Raw genomic sequence first — 17,099 nt, 5'->3', positions numbered from 1 at the left:
TATGGTGAGGGCATGAAGTAGAACTGGAGAGTTTTTGTGGTATTGGAAAGAAATTCAAGGACCTATAGCTTCATTAGTGCCGAGCCAAACCAATGCATCTGACTCTGAATTTCAGTAGTATTCCTCCAGAAAAGAATTTCAGCTAGGCGTGGTGACTCACATCTGTAATCCCAGCACTTTGGGAGGCTGAGATGGGAGGGTTCTTGGAACCTAGGAGTTCGAGACTAGCCTGGGCAACATGGTGAGACCCGGTCTCTACAGAAAATTCAAAAAAAAAAATTAGCTGGGCATGGTGGCATGCACCTGTGTTCCAGCTACCTGAGAGACTGAGGCAGGAGGATCAGTTGAGCTCAGGAGGTTGAGGCTGCAGTGAACTGTATTTGCATCACTGTACTCCAGCCTGGGCAACAGAGCAAGACCCTGTCTCAAAAAAAAAAAAATCCAGAGACTTTTAAGGATGAAAAGTCCAGGGAAGGCCAGGTGTGATGGCTCACACCTGTAATCCCAGCACTTTGGGAGGCCAAAGCAGGCAGATCACTTGAGGTCAGGAGTTTGAGACCAGACTGTCCAACATGATGAAACCCCATCTCTACAAAAAATACAAAAATTAGCCAGGCACAGTGTCGCACACCTGTAATCCCAGCTACTCGGGAGGCTGAGGCAGGAGAATTACTTGAACCCAAGAGGCAGAGGTTGCATTGAGCTGAGATCATGCCACTGCACTCCAGCCTAGGTGATAGGGCGAGACTGTGTCTCAAAAAATAATAATAATAATTATTATTTTAATGAAGAAGTCCAAAGAAAAGAGAAGTATTACATTTAAAAACGTTTACTGGTTCGGGCGCGGTGGCTCACGCCTGTAATCCCAACACTTTGGGAGGCCGAGGCGGGTGGATCACAAGGTCAAGAGATCGAGACCATCCTGGTCAACATGGTGAAACCCCGTCTCTACTAAAAATACAAAAAATTAGCTGGGCATGGTGGCGCATGCCTGTAATCCCAGCTACTCAGGAGGCTGAGGCAGGAGAATTGCCTGAACCCGGGAGGCGGAGGTTGCGGTGAGCCGAGATCGCGCCATTGCACTCCAGCCTGGGTAACAAGAGCGAAACTCCGTCTCAAAAAAAAAAAAAAAAAAAAACTGTTTACTTACTGATTAGGCTTTGGTAACTAGTTGTTTCTTTAGTAAGAATTTTAAAACTATCACTTAAAATTTTTCTATTAAGTTGAGAACTTAGTAAGTATGAGACTGTCAAATTATTTGTAATCAGTAACTATGCAAACTTATGAGCATTATGATAAAATTTAAACTTCCGATAGAAAAAATTTAGAAACAGTTATGGTTTAATGTATTCTACAAATACTTAGTGTCTGTGGCAACCTGGATACTCTGCTGGGGCTGGAGACCAAATACCCAATTCTTAAAGTGGATAAGAATGTTTAATGAATTGATTCTGCTATAAATTCATGTTTATCTGTCAGAATCTGAGTGGAAAAAAACTCTTGTTGAAGAATTTAGATAATTGGTAATAATTAGGATGCAAACCATTTTTTGAAATCCCAAAGTATGGGCCTGGAGTGGTGGCTTCCGCCTGAAATCCCAGCGCTTTGGGAGGCCAAGGTGGCAGATCACATGACCAGCCTGGCCAATGTGGGGGAACCCCGTCTCTACTAAAAATACAAAAATTAGCCAGGTGTGGTGATGTGCACCTGTAATCCCAGCTACTCAGGAGGCTGAGGCAGGAGAATCACTTGCACCAGGAGGCAGAGGTTACAGTGAGCCAGGATCCCACCACTGCACTCCAGCCCGAGCAACAGAGCAAGACTCCATCAAAAAAAAAAAAGAAAAGAAAGAAATCCCTAAGTGTGTAGAATCCAACAGAAAACTGAAAAACAAAGCTAATGCAGTGGTAACTTTTAATAAAGTTCTGCTCCTTAAAGGCGTTTTTAATTGATTATAACAGACCTAAAACAAACCTGAAATTATATAAGTGAGTAAATACTAAATGTTGTAGGATGAAATAAGTACTTGAGAATTGAGATAAAGGAGCAGCATGAAGAATGATTGGGAAAATTCTTGCTGTGGGCAGTGGGACTTGAACTGACCGGCAAGATTCCTGAGGAAGTGAGCAGAGGAGACTCCCTACCAAGAGGGTGAGTGACTTAATGAATCCAAGAAAGAGGGGCTCTCTGCCGGGGCCAGTGCTCATGACGTGTGTGGAGGGCAGTGAAGGGTGGAGAGGCAAGACAGTGTAGAGCTGTGAAGAGCTTAGCCTGGTGACCCTGAACTCCCTTCCAGGTTCCTCATCTGTGTAATGTGGATATATTAGTACCAGCTTTGAGGGGTGACTAGGATTGGATGGGACGATGAGTGACAAGTTCCTGGTGTAGGCCTGGCACATAAAATATTGACTAGGCTGGGTGCAGTGGCTCATACCTGTAATCCCAACACTTTGGGAGACCAAGGCAGAAGGATCACCTGAGGTCAGGAGTTCAAGACCAGCCTGGCCAACATGGTGAAACTTGGTCTCTACTAAAAATACCAAAAATAAAATAAAATAAATAAAAAATAGAAGTAGCCAGGTGGGCACCTGTAATCCCAGCTACTCAGGAGGCTGAGGCAGGAGAAACACTTGAACCCGGGAGGTGGAGGTTGCAGTGAGCCACGATCACACCATTGCACTCCAGCCTGGACAGCAAGAGTGAAACTTCATCTCAAAAAAAAAAAAAAAGGTGATATTGCTACTGGGGAGGATGGGGCTGAACCCTGAAGGGCAGGGCTGCGAGGTACTTTTTCCTACTTTGACTTGATAGAAATGAAGAGGCCACAGGCCAGGTGCGGTGGCTCATGCCTGTAACCCCAGCACTTTGGGAGGCTGAGGCGGGCGGATCACTTGAGGCCAGGAATTTGAGACCAGCATGGCCAACATGGTAAAACCCTGTCTCTACTAAAAATACAAAAATTAGCTGGGCGTGTTGGTGCTCACCTGTAATCCCAGCTTGAGGAGGCTGAGGCACAAGAAGCGCTTGAACCTAGGAAGTGGCGGTTACAGTGAGCTGAAATATGGCACTGCACTGCACTCCAGCCTGGGCAACAGAGTAAGACTGTCTCCCCCCGCCCCCCACCCCCCAAAAAATTAGAAGGTGTTTTGATTAGAGGTAAAATGTGGCTGAAATGAATGAATATGGTAGCTACCCAAATACTTGTGTGTGTGCTGTGCTTTCTGTTATCTGCAGCCTCCACCATTGCCCTGCAGGGGAGGGGCCTTTGGATTCCGAGGCTCAGTGAGAGGAAATTTGCACTTTGCACTGGGCCTCCTGGCTACCAGGAGAGAAGTCAGGGTTTGAACATAGGCTTGCCTGGTTCCGAAATCTGGAATCTTTCTCTCTTTGCCAGACTGCCCCTGCCTGGAAAGCCATCTGCCAGGGGCTGATGACCCCATGGGGAAGAGGAATAGCTGGCTCGGGTTGGTTACTGCTGCTCCTAAAATGGTGTGTGAGCTCAGAGCACATTTTGGCAGGCACTGGGAGACCTGGCTTCAAAAAGCTCAGGCCAAGAGTGGAGTCCATGGATTTTTCAGAAATACAAATGTTTTATGGGCACATAACCTTACTTGATAATTCTTACTTGGTAAACGTGACATGTTTCCTGACTGGACTTCTGCTGTCCCAATTTGGTCAATGCCACTGACAAGAGATTGGGGAGGGAGGATTGACCTTAGGTGAGAGATTCTAAGTGTTTCTTGGAGCCAGCCAGGTCTACTTTTGTGTCTTCTAGGACAGTGCCACTCACACTAGTGTTGATGGACCAACTTTAAAAATATCTGTAAGTAGGGATTTATACTTCTATAAAATAAAAAGAACAGGAAAAGAAACTGAAAAAGCCATGTAGAATACAAACTCTAATTTTTCATCATTAGATTCAACAGATATAAAATTACTTTGTCAGTTCCCATAAAAGTTTATAAACTCTTGGCGGGGGCACAGTGGCTCACATCTGTGATCCCAGCAGTTTGGTAGGCTGAGGTGGGTAGATCATGAGGTCAGGAGATGGAGAGAGATCATCCTGGCTAACATGGTGAAACCCTATCTCTACTAAAAATACAAAAAGAAAAAAAATTTTTTTTGAGATGGAGTTTTGCTCTTGTTGCCCAGGCTGGAGTGCAGTGGCAGGATCTCAGCTCACTGTAACCTCTGCCTCCTGGATTCAAGGAGGCATCAGCCTCCTTCTTCTGCATCAGCCTCCAAAGTAGCTGGGATTACAGGTATGTGCCACCATGCCTGGCTAATTTTGTATTTTTAATAGAGACAGGGTTTCTTCATGTTGGTCAGGCTGGTCTCAAACTCCAGACATCAGGTGATCTGCCCGCCTCAGCCTCCCAAAGTGCTGGGATTACAGGTGTGAGCCACCTCACCTGGCAAAATAAAAAAATTACCTGGGCATGGTGGCGCGTGCCTGTAATCCCAGCTATTTGGGAGGCTGAGACAGAAGAATCGTTTGAACCAGGGAGTTGGAGGTTTCAGGGAGCCAAGATCATGCCACAGCACTCCAGTCTGGCAACAGAGCAAGACTCTGTCTCCAAAAAAAAAAAAAAAAAAAAATGTTTCTAAACTCTTATTCTCAATTTCTGTACTGCAGGCAATGCATTTGACTGCAGACTTAGTCTAGTCCTGGACTGGTACTCTTCAAGAGCAGTGATCTAGGAAGAAAGTTTGTTAAACAAATTAGTAGAATAAGCAAGATATTTTTAGAATATTTACCTGATTTTTTTTCTTTTTCTTTTTCTTTTTCTTTTTTTTTTTTTTTTTTTGAGACGGAGTCTTGCACTGTTACCCAGGCTGGAGTGCAGTGGCTCAATCTTGGCTCACTGCAACTTCTGCCTCCTGGGTTCAAGTAGCTGGCATTACAGGCGCCCACCACCATGCCTGGCTAATTTTTGTATTTTTATTAGAGACGGGGTTTCACCATATTGGTCAGGCTGGTGTTGAACTCCTGACCTCAGGTGATCCACCTGCCTCAGCCTCCCAAAGTGCTGGGATTACAGGTGAGAACCACCATGCCCAGCCCATTTTACCTGATTTAAGAGTAAAAATAATTTCTTTGCATTTAAAATGCTTCACATCTTTTCAGTAAAGTTCCATATTGGCAGGCAGGGATGTAAAAATATACCGATAACTGAAGCCAGTATGGTTGTGAGGGTCCCTAAGTCTCACCCTAAACTGGTGGCAGTACTTGGAAAAATAGGTGCTTTTACTTCCTTTATTGTTTCTGAGAAGCATTACATATTCTACTGATTTAATTTACATTAGCTTATTTTCTCTGTTAATTTCTGGCTAGCCTTTGAATTGATCTGTATATTTCAGGGCATAATTTTAGGTGCATTCTTTTAGAGGAAAGTTCCCTAAGTGGTTGTGGTTGTGGTTGTGGTTGTGGTCATTGTCATTGTTTTGTTTTGTTTTTCTTGCTCTTTCATCTAGCCTGAAGTGCAGTGGTGCAATCCCAGTTAACTGTCACCTTGAACTCCTGGGCTCAAGCAGTCTTCTCACCTCAGCCTCCTGGATTACTGGGACCACAGGCGTGCACCACCACACCTAGCTGATTTTTTATTTTTCCTAAGCAAACTAAAAAAACAGAAAAAGTCTCAAGAGTTGACTATGCTGATAGTAATTATGTGTAATTTAATTGCTGATATTTCAAAATTGGATTTTTGTTCTCTAGCTGCCAGTTATATCTTATATTTGTGGCTTTTTTTTGGCAGGGGGGTTGTCTTCCTTGTTCTGAGATGACTGGCGTGTGCTGTTCTGTCAGGCCAGGGTTCTCTTTCCCTGCCGTCCGAGCCCACTCAGAAGCTGCCTTTCTCAGACAGCCTGTCCGAGGCCACCGCCCCGGGCCCTGCTGCTCACTCACAGCACTCGGCCGAGCTGCCTTCAGCCCACCTTGCTGCACAGCAGCTCCTCCCCTCCACTGGCCCCCTTTCTCCTCACTTCAAAGTCAGGACTCCCTTTTGTTTTGTATGGTGCTTTGTATTACACTTTTCAAGGCTCTTTCATGTATATATTCTCTTATTTCATCCTCCAGACAATCCCATGAGGTTGGTAGAACAGAGATTTTCATCTCCGTTTTAACTGAGGTGAGGCTGGGAGAGTGTCCGCATGGCATGTACCCTCATTCCTTTGCCCTGGGGCTCCCAGAGCTGCTTGTTGCCACTCAGGTCCAGACTTCCACATGTGCAAGGTTTTGAGTTTGCTCAAACATGCCTATAATTTTGAGGTCCTCTTTTCTACTCATTATTTATATTTGTTATTGCAAAGTCAAACATTAGACTACTTGGTTCAGTGTCACAGGCCTCTTTGGAAGAAAGAAATCTTCAGAACCTGAGGGGGTGGTCAGTAGAGAACTAGAGCCGGGAGCCCCAGAGGGCCACGCAGGGTGAACTGGGTGTCTTGAGGGGCAAGTTCTGTTTCAGGGTTAGTTGTCTCCACCAGAGATTTTCAGACAAGAGTGGGAGGGGATGGGTTTCCCTTATTTCACCGATAAAAGCCCAGCATATTGGGATGACACAGAACATTTCTCATGAAGAAAAGAATTATTCTTGAAAGGAGGGAGGGCACATTGAAAAATTGCTTTACACTCAAGTGAGAAATCATTTGCTTTTGACTCTCTTTCCCCATCCCCTTAATGGTCAAACAGACCTGGGTTCCAAGTCCAGTCCTGCCGCTTACTAGGTAGGTATGGTGACGTTGGTCAAGTTATTAAACTTCCCTAAACTTGTTTTCTCATCTGTAAAATGGGTAAAATATTGTCCATTTTGGAGCATTATTTTTAGGATTAAAGATGATGCATGTAAAGCACCTTGATTATGACCTCGATAAGTGAGTGTTCCCTGAAACCTAATTCAGAAGAGGGATTTTGACCCAGGAGGAGCCAGTGTATAGCATGGGCTCCAGCAGTGGTTCTTAGACTTGAGCAGGCATCAGAATCACCTGGAAGGCTCTTTAAACCACAGCTTGCTGGTCCTACTCCCTCCCGTAGTTTCTGACTCATTTAGTCTGGAGTAAGGTTTGCGATTTTGCATTTCTAAGTTCCCACATGCTGCTGCTGCTGCTTCTGGTTTGGGGACTACACTTTGAGAACCACAGGGCTACAGGTAACTGACCAGTGGACATTTAGGTGCTGTAGGCGCATCTGAAAGCTGAGCTTTTATGTGGCTCCTCTGTTAGATACTGATTGAAATGCATTTTGAAAATACGGAATTTAGTATCTCAAGGGTATTTTCTGCTGAAGTGTTACATATATTTGAGGGAGAATAAGTTGTGAAAGTAACAGTTATATTATAGATAGTCTAATAATATCTAGTTGGCTAAGGTATGTGAAAGTGCTTTTATAAAATGTAAGATGAATGTTAAGTCACAACTGAAAAAATATTTTAAATAACTTCATTTTTAAGATTAAACACCATATTGGAGTATAAAATATTATAACTTAGATTTCTCATCTCAATGTGCTGTTTACTATATGTATTTTTCTCTTTCTCCTCCAGGCTGCTGACTTGAGTAAACCAATAGATAAAAGGATATACAAAGGAACACAGCCTACTTGTCATGACTTCAACCACCTAACAGCCACAGCAGAAAGTGTCTCTCTCCTAGTGGGCTTTTCTGCAGGCCAAGTCCAGCTTATAGACCCAATCAAAAAAGAAACTAGCAAACTTTTTAATGAGGAAGTAAGTAGCACCCTGTCTTAGCTGTGAAGAATCCCTTTAAGAATTGGTGCGTTCTTACCAAGGGTAGTGGGCCTTATTTGGCAGTTCAGGCTAAGCCCATTTTTTATTCGCTCAGCCCTCCTCCCTAGTACACCCAGGTTTAAATGTGGTGGATTAATTTGTTGACCTTACCTGTTCCCTTGGGGTAACTGTTTTGTGCATTTTTATGGAGCGTGCTCAGGTGTCTGTAACAGGTGTTTTAAAACTCTTCTGTAGTGGTGATAGGGACAGTACTGTAACTTGGTATTTATAATTTAAGAAAATGTAGAATTCCAGTCTTGCTTCACATCGCCGAACATTTCATGCAGATCAAAGAACTTGATAACATTTCCTTAGGCTGCTTAAATTGTAGCTAAAGCTTCTGTATGTATGTTTAACAGGCATTTGGCTAAGGAGTACTTCACTTGCTCTTGAAAATAGTTGCTGTAAACTCACTTTTGACGTAGTTAGAAATCCTGGCACTTAAATTTGGGTCACATGACATAGCTTTTGCCAGTGTTGTAGTATGTACTGGGGTTTCTGGTATCTTCAGTTTCATTCTGGAAAGAGCTTGAGATATCTGAGCTGTCTGTTCAGGAACATGTCAGGACTATTAAATGTGGCATATAGAAATTGCCAAATAGATTATGTTTTTCAAAGCTATTGGAGCATCTTTTAGCCTCAGGTATTGCTATTTCATATTTAATGTTCTTCCTCCTCTGTTTCAGTATGACTTTTCTACCAAATGGAAAAGATAAGGTAGGCTTGCTGATTTAGAAGCCCTGGGTTCCAATCTCTACTTGGGACCTCACCCCTGATGTGCAAGGGTCAGGCTATGTAGGACCCCTCCCTTAGAAAGGATAAGTGCTTTTGCATTGTTGCAGGATTTTAACATCATTAACTTGGAACAAAAACACATTATAGAGTATGGTTTTTAAGAAATAATTTTGTTTGGGGAATAAAATTCAACTTGACAAATGGCAGTTAAAATTTGGATTCTTTGGTGGTCATGCTGTTTGCTATTCATGCAAATTCAGTATCCACCCAGGGTGCTCCTGTTTGACATTGCCAGTGGATTTGATGAGATTTATGAGCCATACCGTCTCTTCTAGTTTCCCCTGAGTTGACTGGAAACAAAACTTGTCATCTGGACTGACAGACTATAGAGGAAAAGTATTTAATTCCATTTTCCATTTTAAAATGTTAAGCAGAAAATATTTTATTTACCTAGATGTTTTATTAATATCATCTGAGGAAGTGATTCTTAAATAGCTGGATGATTATTTTTTTGATGCTGGGTCATGGGAACAGCACACAAAATTGACCTCCTCTGCACTGTTAGCAGGAATTGTGAATTTGGCATTGTTGTGTTTTTGTTGTTTAGGTAGGGAAGAGTGTGATTGAGGGGGCAGGGATTGGAGCCATGGAAAGGGCTGTTAGTAAACAAGACCCGGAGGCAGCCCTGGCCGGGGATGGTACAGAATGCCGCTTAGAGAACAAGAAAGGTTTGTGTGTAATGGCAGGGGGAGGGCCAGGAGTTGGAGACCACATGTCACTGGAATCTCAGGGCTCTGGGAGCACTCAGGCTGCATCAGCTAGACCATCCCTGCCCTGGTGACTGAGAGTTGCAGGCTGGAAGGCAGCTTCTCATTCTTCATGATTTAAGTATGAGTTATCTCATACTCATTTTACATTTTATTTGAAAGATGGCTATTTAGAATGCTAGGACTATGTGTGGTTTAATGCCAGCTTGACATTTACAGCTTGAAGCTGAAATTGATTGCTCTTCATGGTAAGGAAATTCTTTAGCAGTGTGGATACATTTTTATCAGATTTTGGTCAGAATGTCTAAGGTGAGCAAGGGGTACCAGAGGTTTGTTTCCTGGAGAGTGCCAGGCATGGTGGTGAAGTACTCATCGTGCTGTGCCTTGCTGTGGTGTGAGATACAGAGGTTTTACCTATGGCCTCTCCAGGGAGGGTGGGCGGTTCTTCCCATTTCACAGATGAGGAAATAGTCAAAGATCAGGCAAGTGAATTGTCCAGATGAGGTAGCAAGTTGATGATAGAGTTGGAACCAGAAGTTAATTCCAGAAACTCTTATTGGTTATAGGCCCCACCATGCATGGTTGCCAGATCAGTGCTTGCCCTTCTGGGAGCTCACAGTGCAGTAAGGATGGACAGAAATTACTGGGCATGTGTATGCATAGTGATATGAACAAAATACCAAGGCATAGCTGCCGCAGGAGTTCTGTAGTGTGTGTCACATATCATAAAGTTTTTAAAAATGTTAAGGTCACTGGGGGAGTTCCAAGAAATGCTTTCAGAAAGTGATGTTTGATCTGCATCTTAAAGGGTCCATAGTTGTTAGAGGAGAGTAAGGAAGGCCTTCAAAGCTTGAGAAACAACTAGGCATGTGAAAGAGCATCCAGTAACAGCATGGGCACCTCACACAGTGTAGGATTTGGAGTGGCAGGGTTCGAAGCTGGAAAGATACGTTAGAGCCAGCTTGTGTTATAAAAGCCCTTTGTGTCCTGCAAAGAAATTTGGAGCTGACACTGGAGGATGTGGGGGAAACTTTGGCCTCTTAATCAAGGGAGTGACAGGATCAAATATGTTTTTTTAGAACTCTTGTCAGCACTTGTGGAAGGTGGATTGGAATGAAGAAAGACAGAATGAAGGTAGCAAGACCAGTGAGGAGGCTCTAGTAACTGTCCAGGTGAGAGCTGAGGGCTTGAACTAGAGTTGTGACCATTGTTTCATTTTTTCAGGACTTTGACTACCTACCACATGCCCAGCACTGGGCCTGCAGCAGCAGGCAAAACCTGCCCGCCTGTGACCTTTGTCAGGAGGGAAGAAAGGTATAATAGCACCACCCAGGCACACTGGGGTGTGCCGTGTCACAGATGGTGACACTTTGTGATGTAAAAAGCAAGAGAGCAGGTCTGAGAAAGGGAGAGAATCACAGAGGTCTACTTTATTTATTTATCTATTTATTTATTTATTTGACAGAGTCTTAATCTGTCATCTAGGCTGGAGTGCAGTGGCACGATCTGGGCTCACTGCAACCTCCACCTCCCAGGTTCAAGCTGCTCTTGTGTATTACCCACCCAAGTAGCTGGGATTACAGGCATGTGCCACGACGCCCAACTAATTTTTGTATTTTTAGCAGAGACAGGGCTTCACTATGTTGGCCAGGCTGCTCTGGAACTCCTGGCTTCAAGTGATCTGCCCACCTCAGCTTCCCAAGGTGCTGGAATTACAGGCGTGAGCCACCACGGCTGGCCAACACAGAAGTCTACTTTAAATTGGGAGGCAGAGAACATCTCTCAGAGGAAGTGGTATGCTTTAAGCTGAGCCTCATGTGAGAAGAAGGCCAACCAGGTAAGGAACTGGAGATGGAGCATTCCTGCAAAAGGAATAGCAGGCGAGGGCCCTTGAGACCAAGGAAACTGGAAGAAGGACAGTTTACCTGGGAAAAGCGGCATGAAGTAAGGGCATGAGATTGGAGGGCCACAGCACTTAGGGCCTGATCCAAAATTGTTTCTTAACCCAAAGTATCAGACCCCTTAAAAGGGAGCAGGTGCACAAGGCAGGCAGATTGGTGTTTTTGAAAGGTACCCTGGCTGCTTCTTGGAGACTGAATTGGAGAGATGTATTAATAAATCTTAGGTTTCTGGCTGCCTCTTGCTGCATTGGGTGAGACTGGGAAGGGAGCAGTTGTCAGGGAATGGAGGGGAAGATCAGAGGTTCTGGTCTGTACTTGCCAAGCTTGAGAGACCTGTAGATAGTGGGACATATGGATCTGGAGTACAAAACTAGTGGTAACAATTTGGCAGTTGTCAGCATAGAAGTAATAATCACATCCTTGAGATAGATGAAAGGGTCTTTGGAGAGAGGATGGTGAGAACAAAGAATGCATGGGACTGAGCCCTGGTTATGCTCCAAGATTCTGGCCATCTCATCTACTGCTTTCAAAGGAGCACTTACCACACAGTTCATTACCATGACATTTACAGCTTCACAGCCCAGAATGCTGAGGGCTTGGCCACCAGCTCGGCCACTTTCTGCTTGCAGGATGTGGGTCTTACCTCTCCTCCTCGGTTGGAAAATGGGTGGGAACAGCACCCACCTGAGAGGTTTGTGGTGAGGCTCAGATGAATTGGTTCAGGCAAGGTGTTTGTGAAGGGCCTGAAGAGCAAGCCTTGGCAAATGCTCAGCAACGTGGAGGTTGAGAGAAACTCAGAGGCTTCCTTTCCTGGGAGGGGTGGCACTGGAAGGAAAGACTTCTGTGGGAGGTGAGATACCAACAGTTTTGAAAGATAAATAGTTTTCTAGGACAAACAGGTAGGATCACAGCAACCCAGACAGAGGATCAACATGTGTGAAGCTGAGAGTCGGCCTGCTGGTCACAGTTACAGCCATGTGGCCTTTCAGTCTTCCTCACCAGACCACCTCTCAGACCCACCTGTTACCACGTGACTGTGCACATACCTGCACACACCGAATCCCAGCATCAGTTACTTTGCCTCCTTTCTAGTGCCTGGTACATGAAAAAATAATTGTTGGGATGGATAGATGAATGAAATAGAATTAGAAATTTCAGAAATCTACCTGAGATAAACACAGATAAAAAATTCCCATCTGCGAACATGTGTGTGTGTGTGTGTGTATTTTTTTTTTCTTTTCTTTTTTGAGACTGAGTCTTGCTGTGTCACCAGGCTGGAGTGCAGTGGTGCATCTTGGCTCACTGTAACCTCCGCCTCCTGGGTTCAAGCAATTCTTCCGCCTCAGCTTCCCAAGCAGCTGGGACCACAGGTGAGTGTCACCGTGCCTGGCTAATTTTTGTATTTTTAGTAGAGACAGGGTTTCACCATGTTGGCCAGGATGGTGTCGATCTCTTGATCTCGTGATCCACCCACCTCGGCCTCCCAAAGTGCTGGGATTACAGGCATGAGCCACCACACCCGGCCGAACAAGTGTATTTTAAAAGGTGATTTGCCCCCTGTCATTTAAAAGTTGTGTGCATTTAAAATGCTTGTTGATGAAAAATTGGAAAATAGAGAAATACAAAGAAGGTAGGAAAGCATCATCTCTAAACCCCAGTGCTCACTGTTGACTTTCACAGTCTATGATAGTTTTCAATGAGGTGAGACCATAGGGCTCACGCCTTCCATTGGAGGTGAAGGCAAACTAAGTCTGACCACTGATCAGGTCAGCCCAGTGAGTATGGGCAGGCCCTGCTCTCTTCCCGCTCCCTGGGACTGTCCCCAGTCACACTGGACGTCCCTGCTGGTGCACCTGTTCAAGACCCGCAGAAAGTCGAATGCCCAGTCCTTTCCAGCCTCTCTCAGGAAGTCACATCCCCAGCTCCCTGGAGTCTCTGCTTTCCCCAGCCTTTCAGAGTAGACTTTGGGTTTCTATTTGTAGCCATCTGTACGTATGATGCTCTTGAAAATGTCTAATGGGCCATAATTGAAAGTATCTTGGCGCACAGTTCATCTGACAGGCTCCCAGACCAGGGAGCCCATCCTCGTCATCAGAGCTGCCCACAGAGGAGAGTCACCCGGCTCACATTCAACCTGCTGTGAAGCACCCCAGAGGGGCAAGGAGTTTACTTTTTTAGTGTTTGTGTGTGTGTATGTGTGTGTGTTTTGTGTAATGTGTGTGTGTAATTTGTGTGTGTGTGTGTGTGTGTGTGTGTTTTCACTCTACCCTTTCTGATGTTTACTTTTTATAACTAGCAATGATATATTGGGAGAAAGAGTTAAAAAGGGACAATTCTTGTATAGTGATGAAAGCAACCTTGTCTTTGTAAAATCCTGATTTTGGAGTGTATTCACAGAATAGTAACTTCAAAGGATTTTCGAGTATGTGTTCATTATTGGCTGAAATAGAAAATGTAAAAGAGTTTGGCATTTGCCTTTTTCTGACATGACTCTGCTCTTGCCCTTCTCCTCTGCAAGGTTGTAAGGCTGAGGCAGACACACTGGGTAGGCACCGCATCTCCTGGTGCAATTTCAATCCAGTCTTGCTGAAGAGGAGATGGCCCTGACTCCTGGAGTATGGAGGGACACTGCTGCCAGCCTAAGCTGGTGGCATATCCTGCCAGCTCTCGGTGCCTCCCAGGTGTGGGAGCTTAGCGATGTTCTGTCTATTTTGATACAAAAGAATGGTCTGCACATTTTGTTAGTTTTGTTTTTGTTGCTTTTCTAATCGAAGGAAGGAAATGAGCCCGTAATGATCTATTCCTTAAAGCTTGAACATAGATAAAATGACATCCGATCCTTTCTTCACATGGCTTTGAAATACCCTTTCCTGATACTTCCTGAGCCCTCTTCAAAAGACTTGACATAATCAGAGCCTTTAGTTGCTGTTTTTGCTTGTGGTTGCATTATGGTTTTCTAGCAGCTGCTGTGGTTTTTGAATTGTTTCAGTATTTTTGTTATAAATTAATATCTGCATTTTGAAATGCAGATCCCCAATCTAATTTTTGGTTTTTGCTTATCTTATTGATAGTAGTGGAGAAAAAGAAAAAGAAAATGAAGTGCCTTAGAAAGCATCAGTGTTAGTTGCTTTCACAGTGACACTTTAATGTGGTTATAGACTTATTTTTATTCTTGTTTCCTTTTAACTAGTGTAGTGTATTTAGAAAATCTTATCAGTTGATGGCATTTGGGATGGTAGTGTTTTCGTTGTTCCTGTGATTTTTCTTTTTATTCATATATGAAGTGGCACAATCTATTTGGATTTCAGAGCTGGAAGCATGGGGAGGGCTGGGCTGAGTGCTTGGTGGGGTCATGTTGGGGCCTGGATCTCCAGAGCACTGGCCCAGAGCATGTGTCTTGATGTACACAGAAATGTGTCCATATTTTGTTTTGCTTTTTGTGTGTGAGACAGAGTTTCACTCTTGTTACTCAGGCCGGAGTGCAATGGTGTAATCTCAGCTCACCACAATCTCCACCTCCCGGGTTCAAAGGATTCTCTTGCATCAGCCTCCTGAGTAGCTGGGATTACAGGTGCCTGCCACCATGCCCAGCTAATTTTGTATTTTTAGTAGAGATGGGGTTTCTCCATGTTAGTCAGGCTGCTGGTCTCAAGTTCCCGACCTCATGTGATCCTCCTGCCTCGGCCTCCCAAAGTGCTGGGATTACAGGCATGAGCCACTGCGCCCGGCCTTGTTTTGCTTTTAAGGTTTATTTGTGTTTTGGGTGTTCTGTTTTTATGAAAGTGGTTATTAAGCATGGGCCTTGGGGCATTTTAGAGTTGGACTCTAAAGGAGAGCCCTGTGGCCAGACCAGCGGATCTGCTAGCGCCTCTGTTGCTTCCCCTGCCTTCTCTTCTGCTCGTCGCTGAGTACCTGCCCTGCCCATCACTCAGTACCCCTGCCCTGGAAGGGCTGCAACTGGGACTGCCGCTCTCCTCCGCTGCTTCCCACCAGAGCCCTCCTGCCTCTGCTTGTCCCTGTTCCCCAGAGCCTCCTTTCTGGCCCAGGGAGCAGGTCCCTCCCCTGTCTCTCTCTCCTGGACCTCACTTACCTCCACCAGGCCCCTGCCCTGCACCCTCCTCCCCTACGGTGTCCCTTTGCTCTCAGCACCTTCTCTGCTCCTCACTCTGCTTCCCTGTGCTCTCTCCTAAGGACCCCACCTCCCTGCGCACTCCATCCCTCTAGGGCTCAGCTTCCTCGAGTCTCAGAGGCCTGTTCTCTGAGGCTCTGGCTCTTTGTGGCAGCTTCTTCCTCTTCTGCCTGCTCTCCTCGTGGCACTTCTGGGTCGTTTGCTTAGATTTTTCTTCTGCTTTCCTGGTTTTTGTCCTGTGCCCTGTACAGAGGTTTTTTGCAGGAGTCTCACCTTATCTTCCTCCTCCTTGTGCACCTGCTTCCTTGGAAATCTTTATTTATTTATTTTAGACTCAGGGTCTCGCTCTGTCACCTAGGCTGGAGTACAGTGGTGAAATTGTAACTCACTGCAGCCTTGACCTGAGCTTAAGTGATCCTCCTTGGAGATCTCAGGATGGTACTCCTCACAGCCAATTTCTGTGACACTCCTGGTCATACTTGTTAGTTGCAGACCTTTCTAGCTGCATACTGAACAAAACCCAGGGGTGTTTACACACTCCTGCTTTCCTCCTGCCCCATACCCAGCCATATTCTGCCACGCTGCTCCTGGTCAAGTTTAAGACCTCTTTGTCCATGGCATGGACAGATGTCGTAGCCTCCTAACTGGTTCCTCTTCACCACCACCCCCACCTTGCATACTGCACCTACCGCTCGGGGATTTCATGTGATTCTGCCACTTCCCTTTCTAGAAACTGTCTGTGCCCCCACTGTCTGCAGCAGCATCCCCAGTAGAAACACAGTGCCAGCCATGTGTGCAAGTTTAAATTTTCTAATAACCACGTTAAAAAAGTAAAAACTAGGTGAAATTTTAAGAAAATATTTTATTATTATATCTATATATCCAAAATACTATTTCAGCATATAACCAATATAAAAACTGTAAATGAGATCATTGACATTCTTTTTTTCATATAGGAATTATAGAACCCTGTGTGTATTTACACTGACAGCACCTTCCACTTCAGACCAGTGCTGCCGGACTGGACAGTGCAAGCACCAGCGTCCCAGCTGAAGCCCCTGAGCTTGGGACCTCACAGCCTGAGTCCCAGCTCACAAGTCCAGACCAAATCCCTTCCCTGTTCATGTGCTGCAGCGAAGACAGGTGCCACACATGGCCCCGCTGGCCTGCTCTGCTCTGAGCTTTGGCTGGCCTCTTCCTCAGAGCATGGCCCCTTGTGGTCCTGCCTCTCTTACTTCCCTGCCCACCCCGAAAACCCCATCCCTCAGAGGGACCAGGGTTTTGCCCTGGGTATTTTTTCAACATCCTCATCCAGATCAAAGCCCCATTGACACCTGAGAATTCAGGCCCAACAGAGAATCCTGTTACTTAACATTGAGCACTATTTTTTAACTAGACTTTTTCTGAAACAAAAATATACCCTTATGGTGCAGAAACTGGGCTGCATAGTTTTTATTTTTGCATTTATTTAATTAAATGTTCTAGGTATTTCTGTTTCTTAATTTGAAAGACAGGAGAAAAATAAGTTCTGTTCTCTTCCTCTTTTGTTAAGCCCAATCCAAATAAGCCACAGTCATGTAAGTTAAATGACTGTGCTTCCCAGATTGGCCTGGGATCCGAGACAGGCTGGTGCCCTGTCCTGAGAGAACGCTTGGGAGTGGCCATGCAGGCTGGTCTTCAGAGTTAGGTGATATGCGTGTGGAACAGGAGACAGCATGCTTGCTCTGGGGTCTGATGGGCCCCTCTGTTTCCTGGCGCTGGCTCTGCTGTGTCTCTACTTGGTGTG

General features: G+C 45.0%; 1 protein-coding gene across 15 annotated transcripts in view; it reads left to right on the top strand.

Annotated features, from left to right (window-relative positions):
- WDR20 (WD repeat domain 20) overlaps positions 1–17,099 on the top strand; it is an 87,967-nt gene that overhangs the window by 50,933 nt on the left and 19,935 nt on the right. For 5 of the 15 annotated variants that reach the window (XM_032287343.1, XM_032287334.1, XM_032287333.1 and 2 more), the window contains exon 2: positions 7,539–7,721. The exons of 2 other annotated variants lie outside the window; for them this stretch is intronic. In XM_032287343.1, coding sequence (XP_032143234.1) covers positions 7,539–7,721 — 183 coding nt within the window. 8 more of the 15 variants (XR_004271665.1, XM_032287335.1, XM_032287346.1 and 5 more) reach the window with 8 other exon arrangements.

Source organism: Sapajus apella, unplaced genomic scaffold (assembly GCF_009761245.1).
Source record: "Sapajus apella isolate SASKATOON/1434 unplaced genomic scaffold, GSC_monkey_1.0 scaffold20, whole genome shotgun sequence".
In the NCBI taxonomy this organism is placed as follows: domain Eukaryota; kingdom Metazoa; phylum Chordata; class Mammalia; order Primates; family Cebidae; genus Sapajus; species Sapajus apella.
The sequence above is the reverse complement of the archived record's forward strand: the minus strand, read 5'-3'. Positions and strand labels throughout refer to the sequence as shown.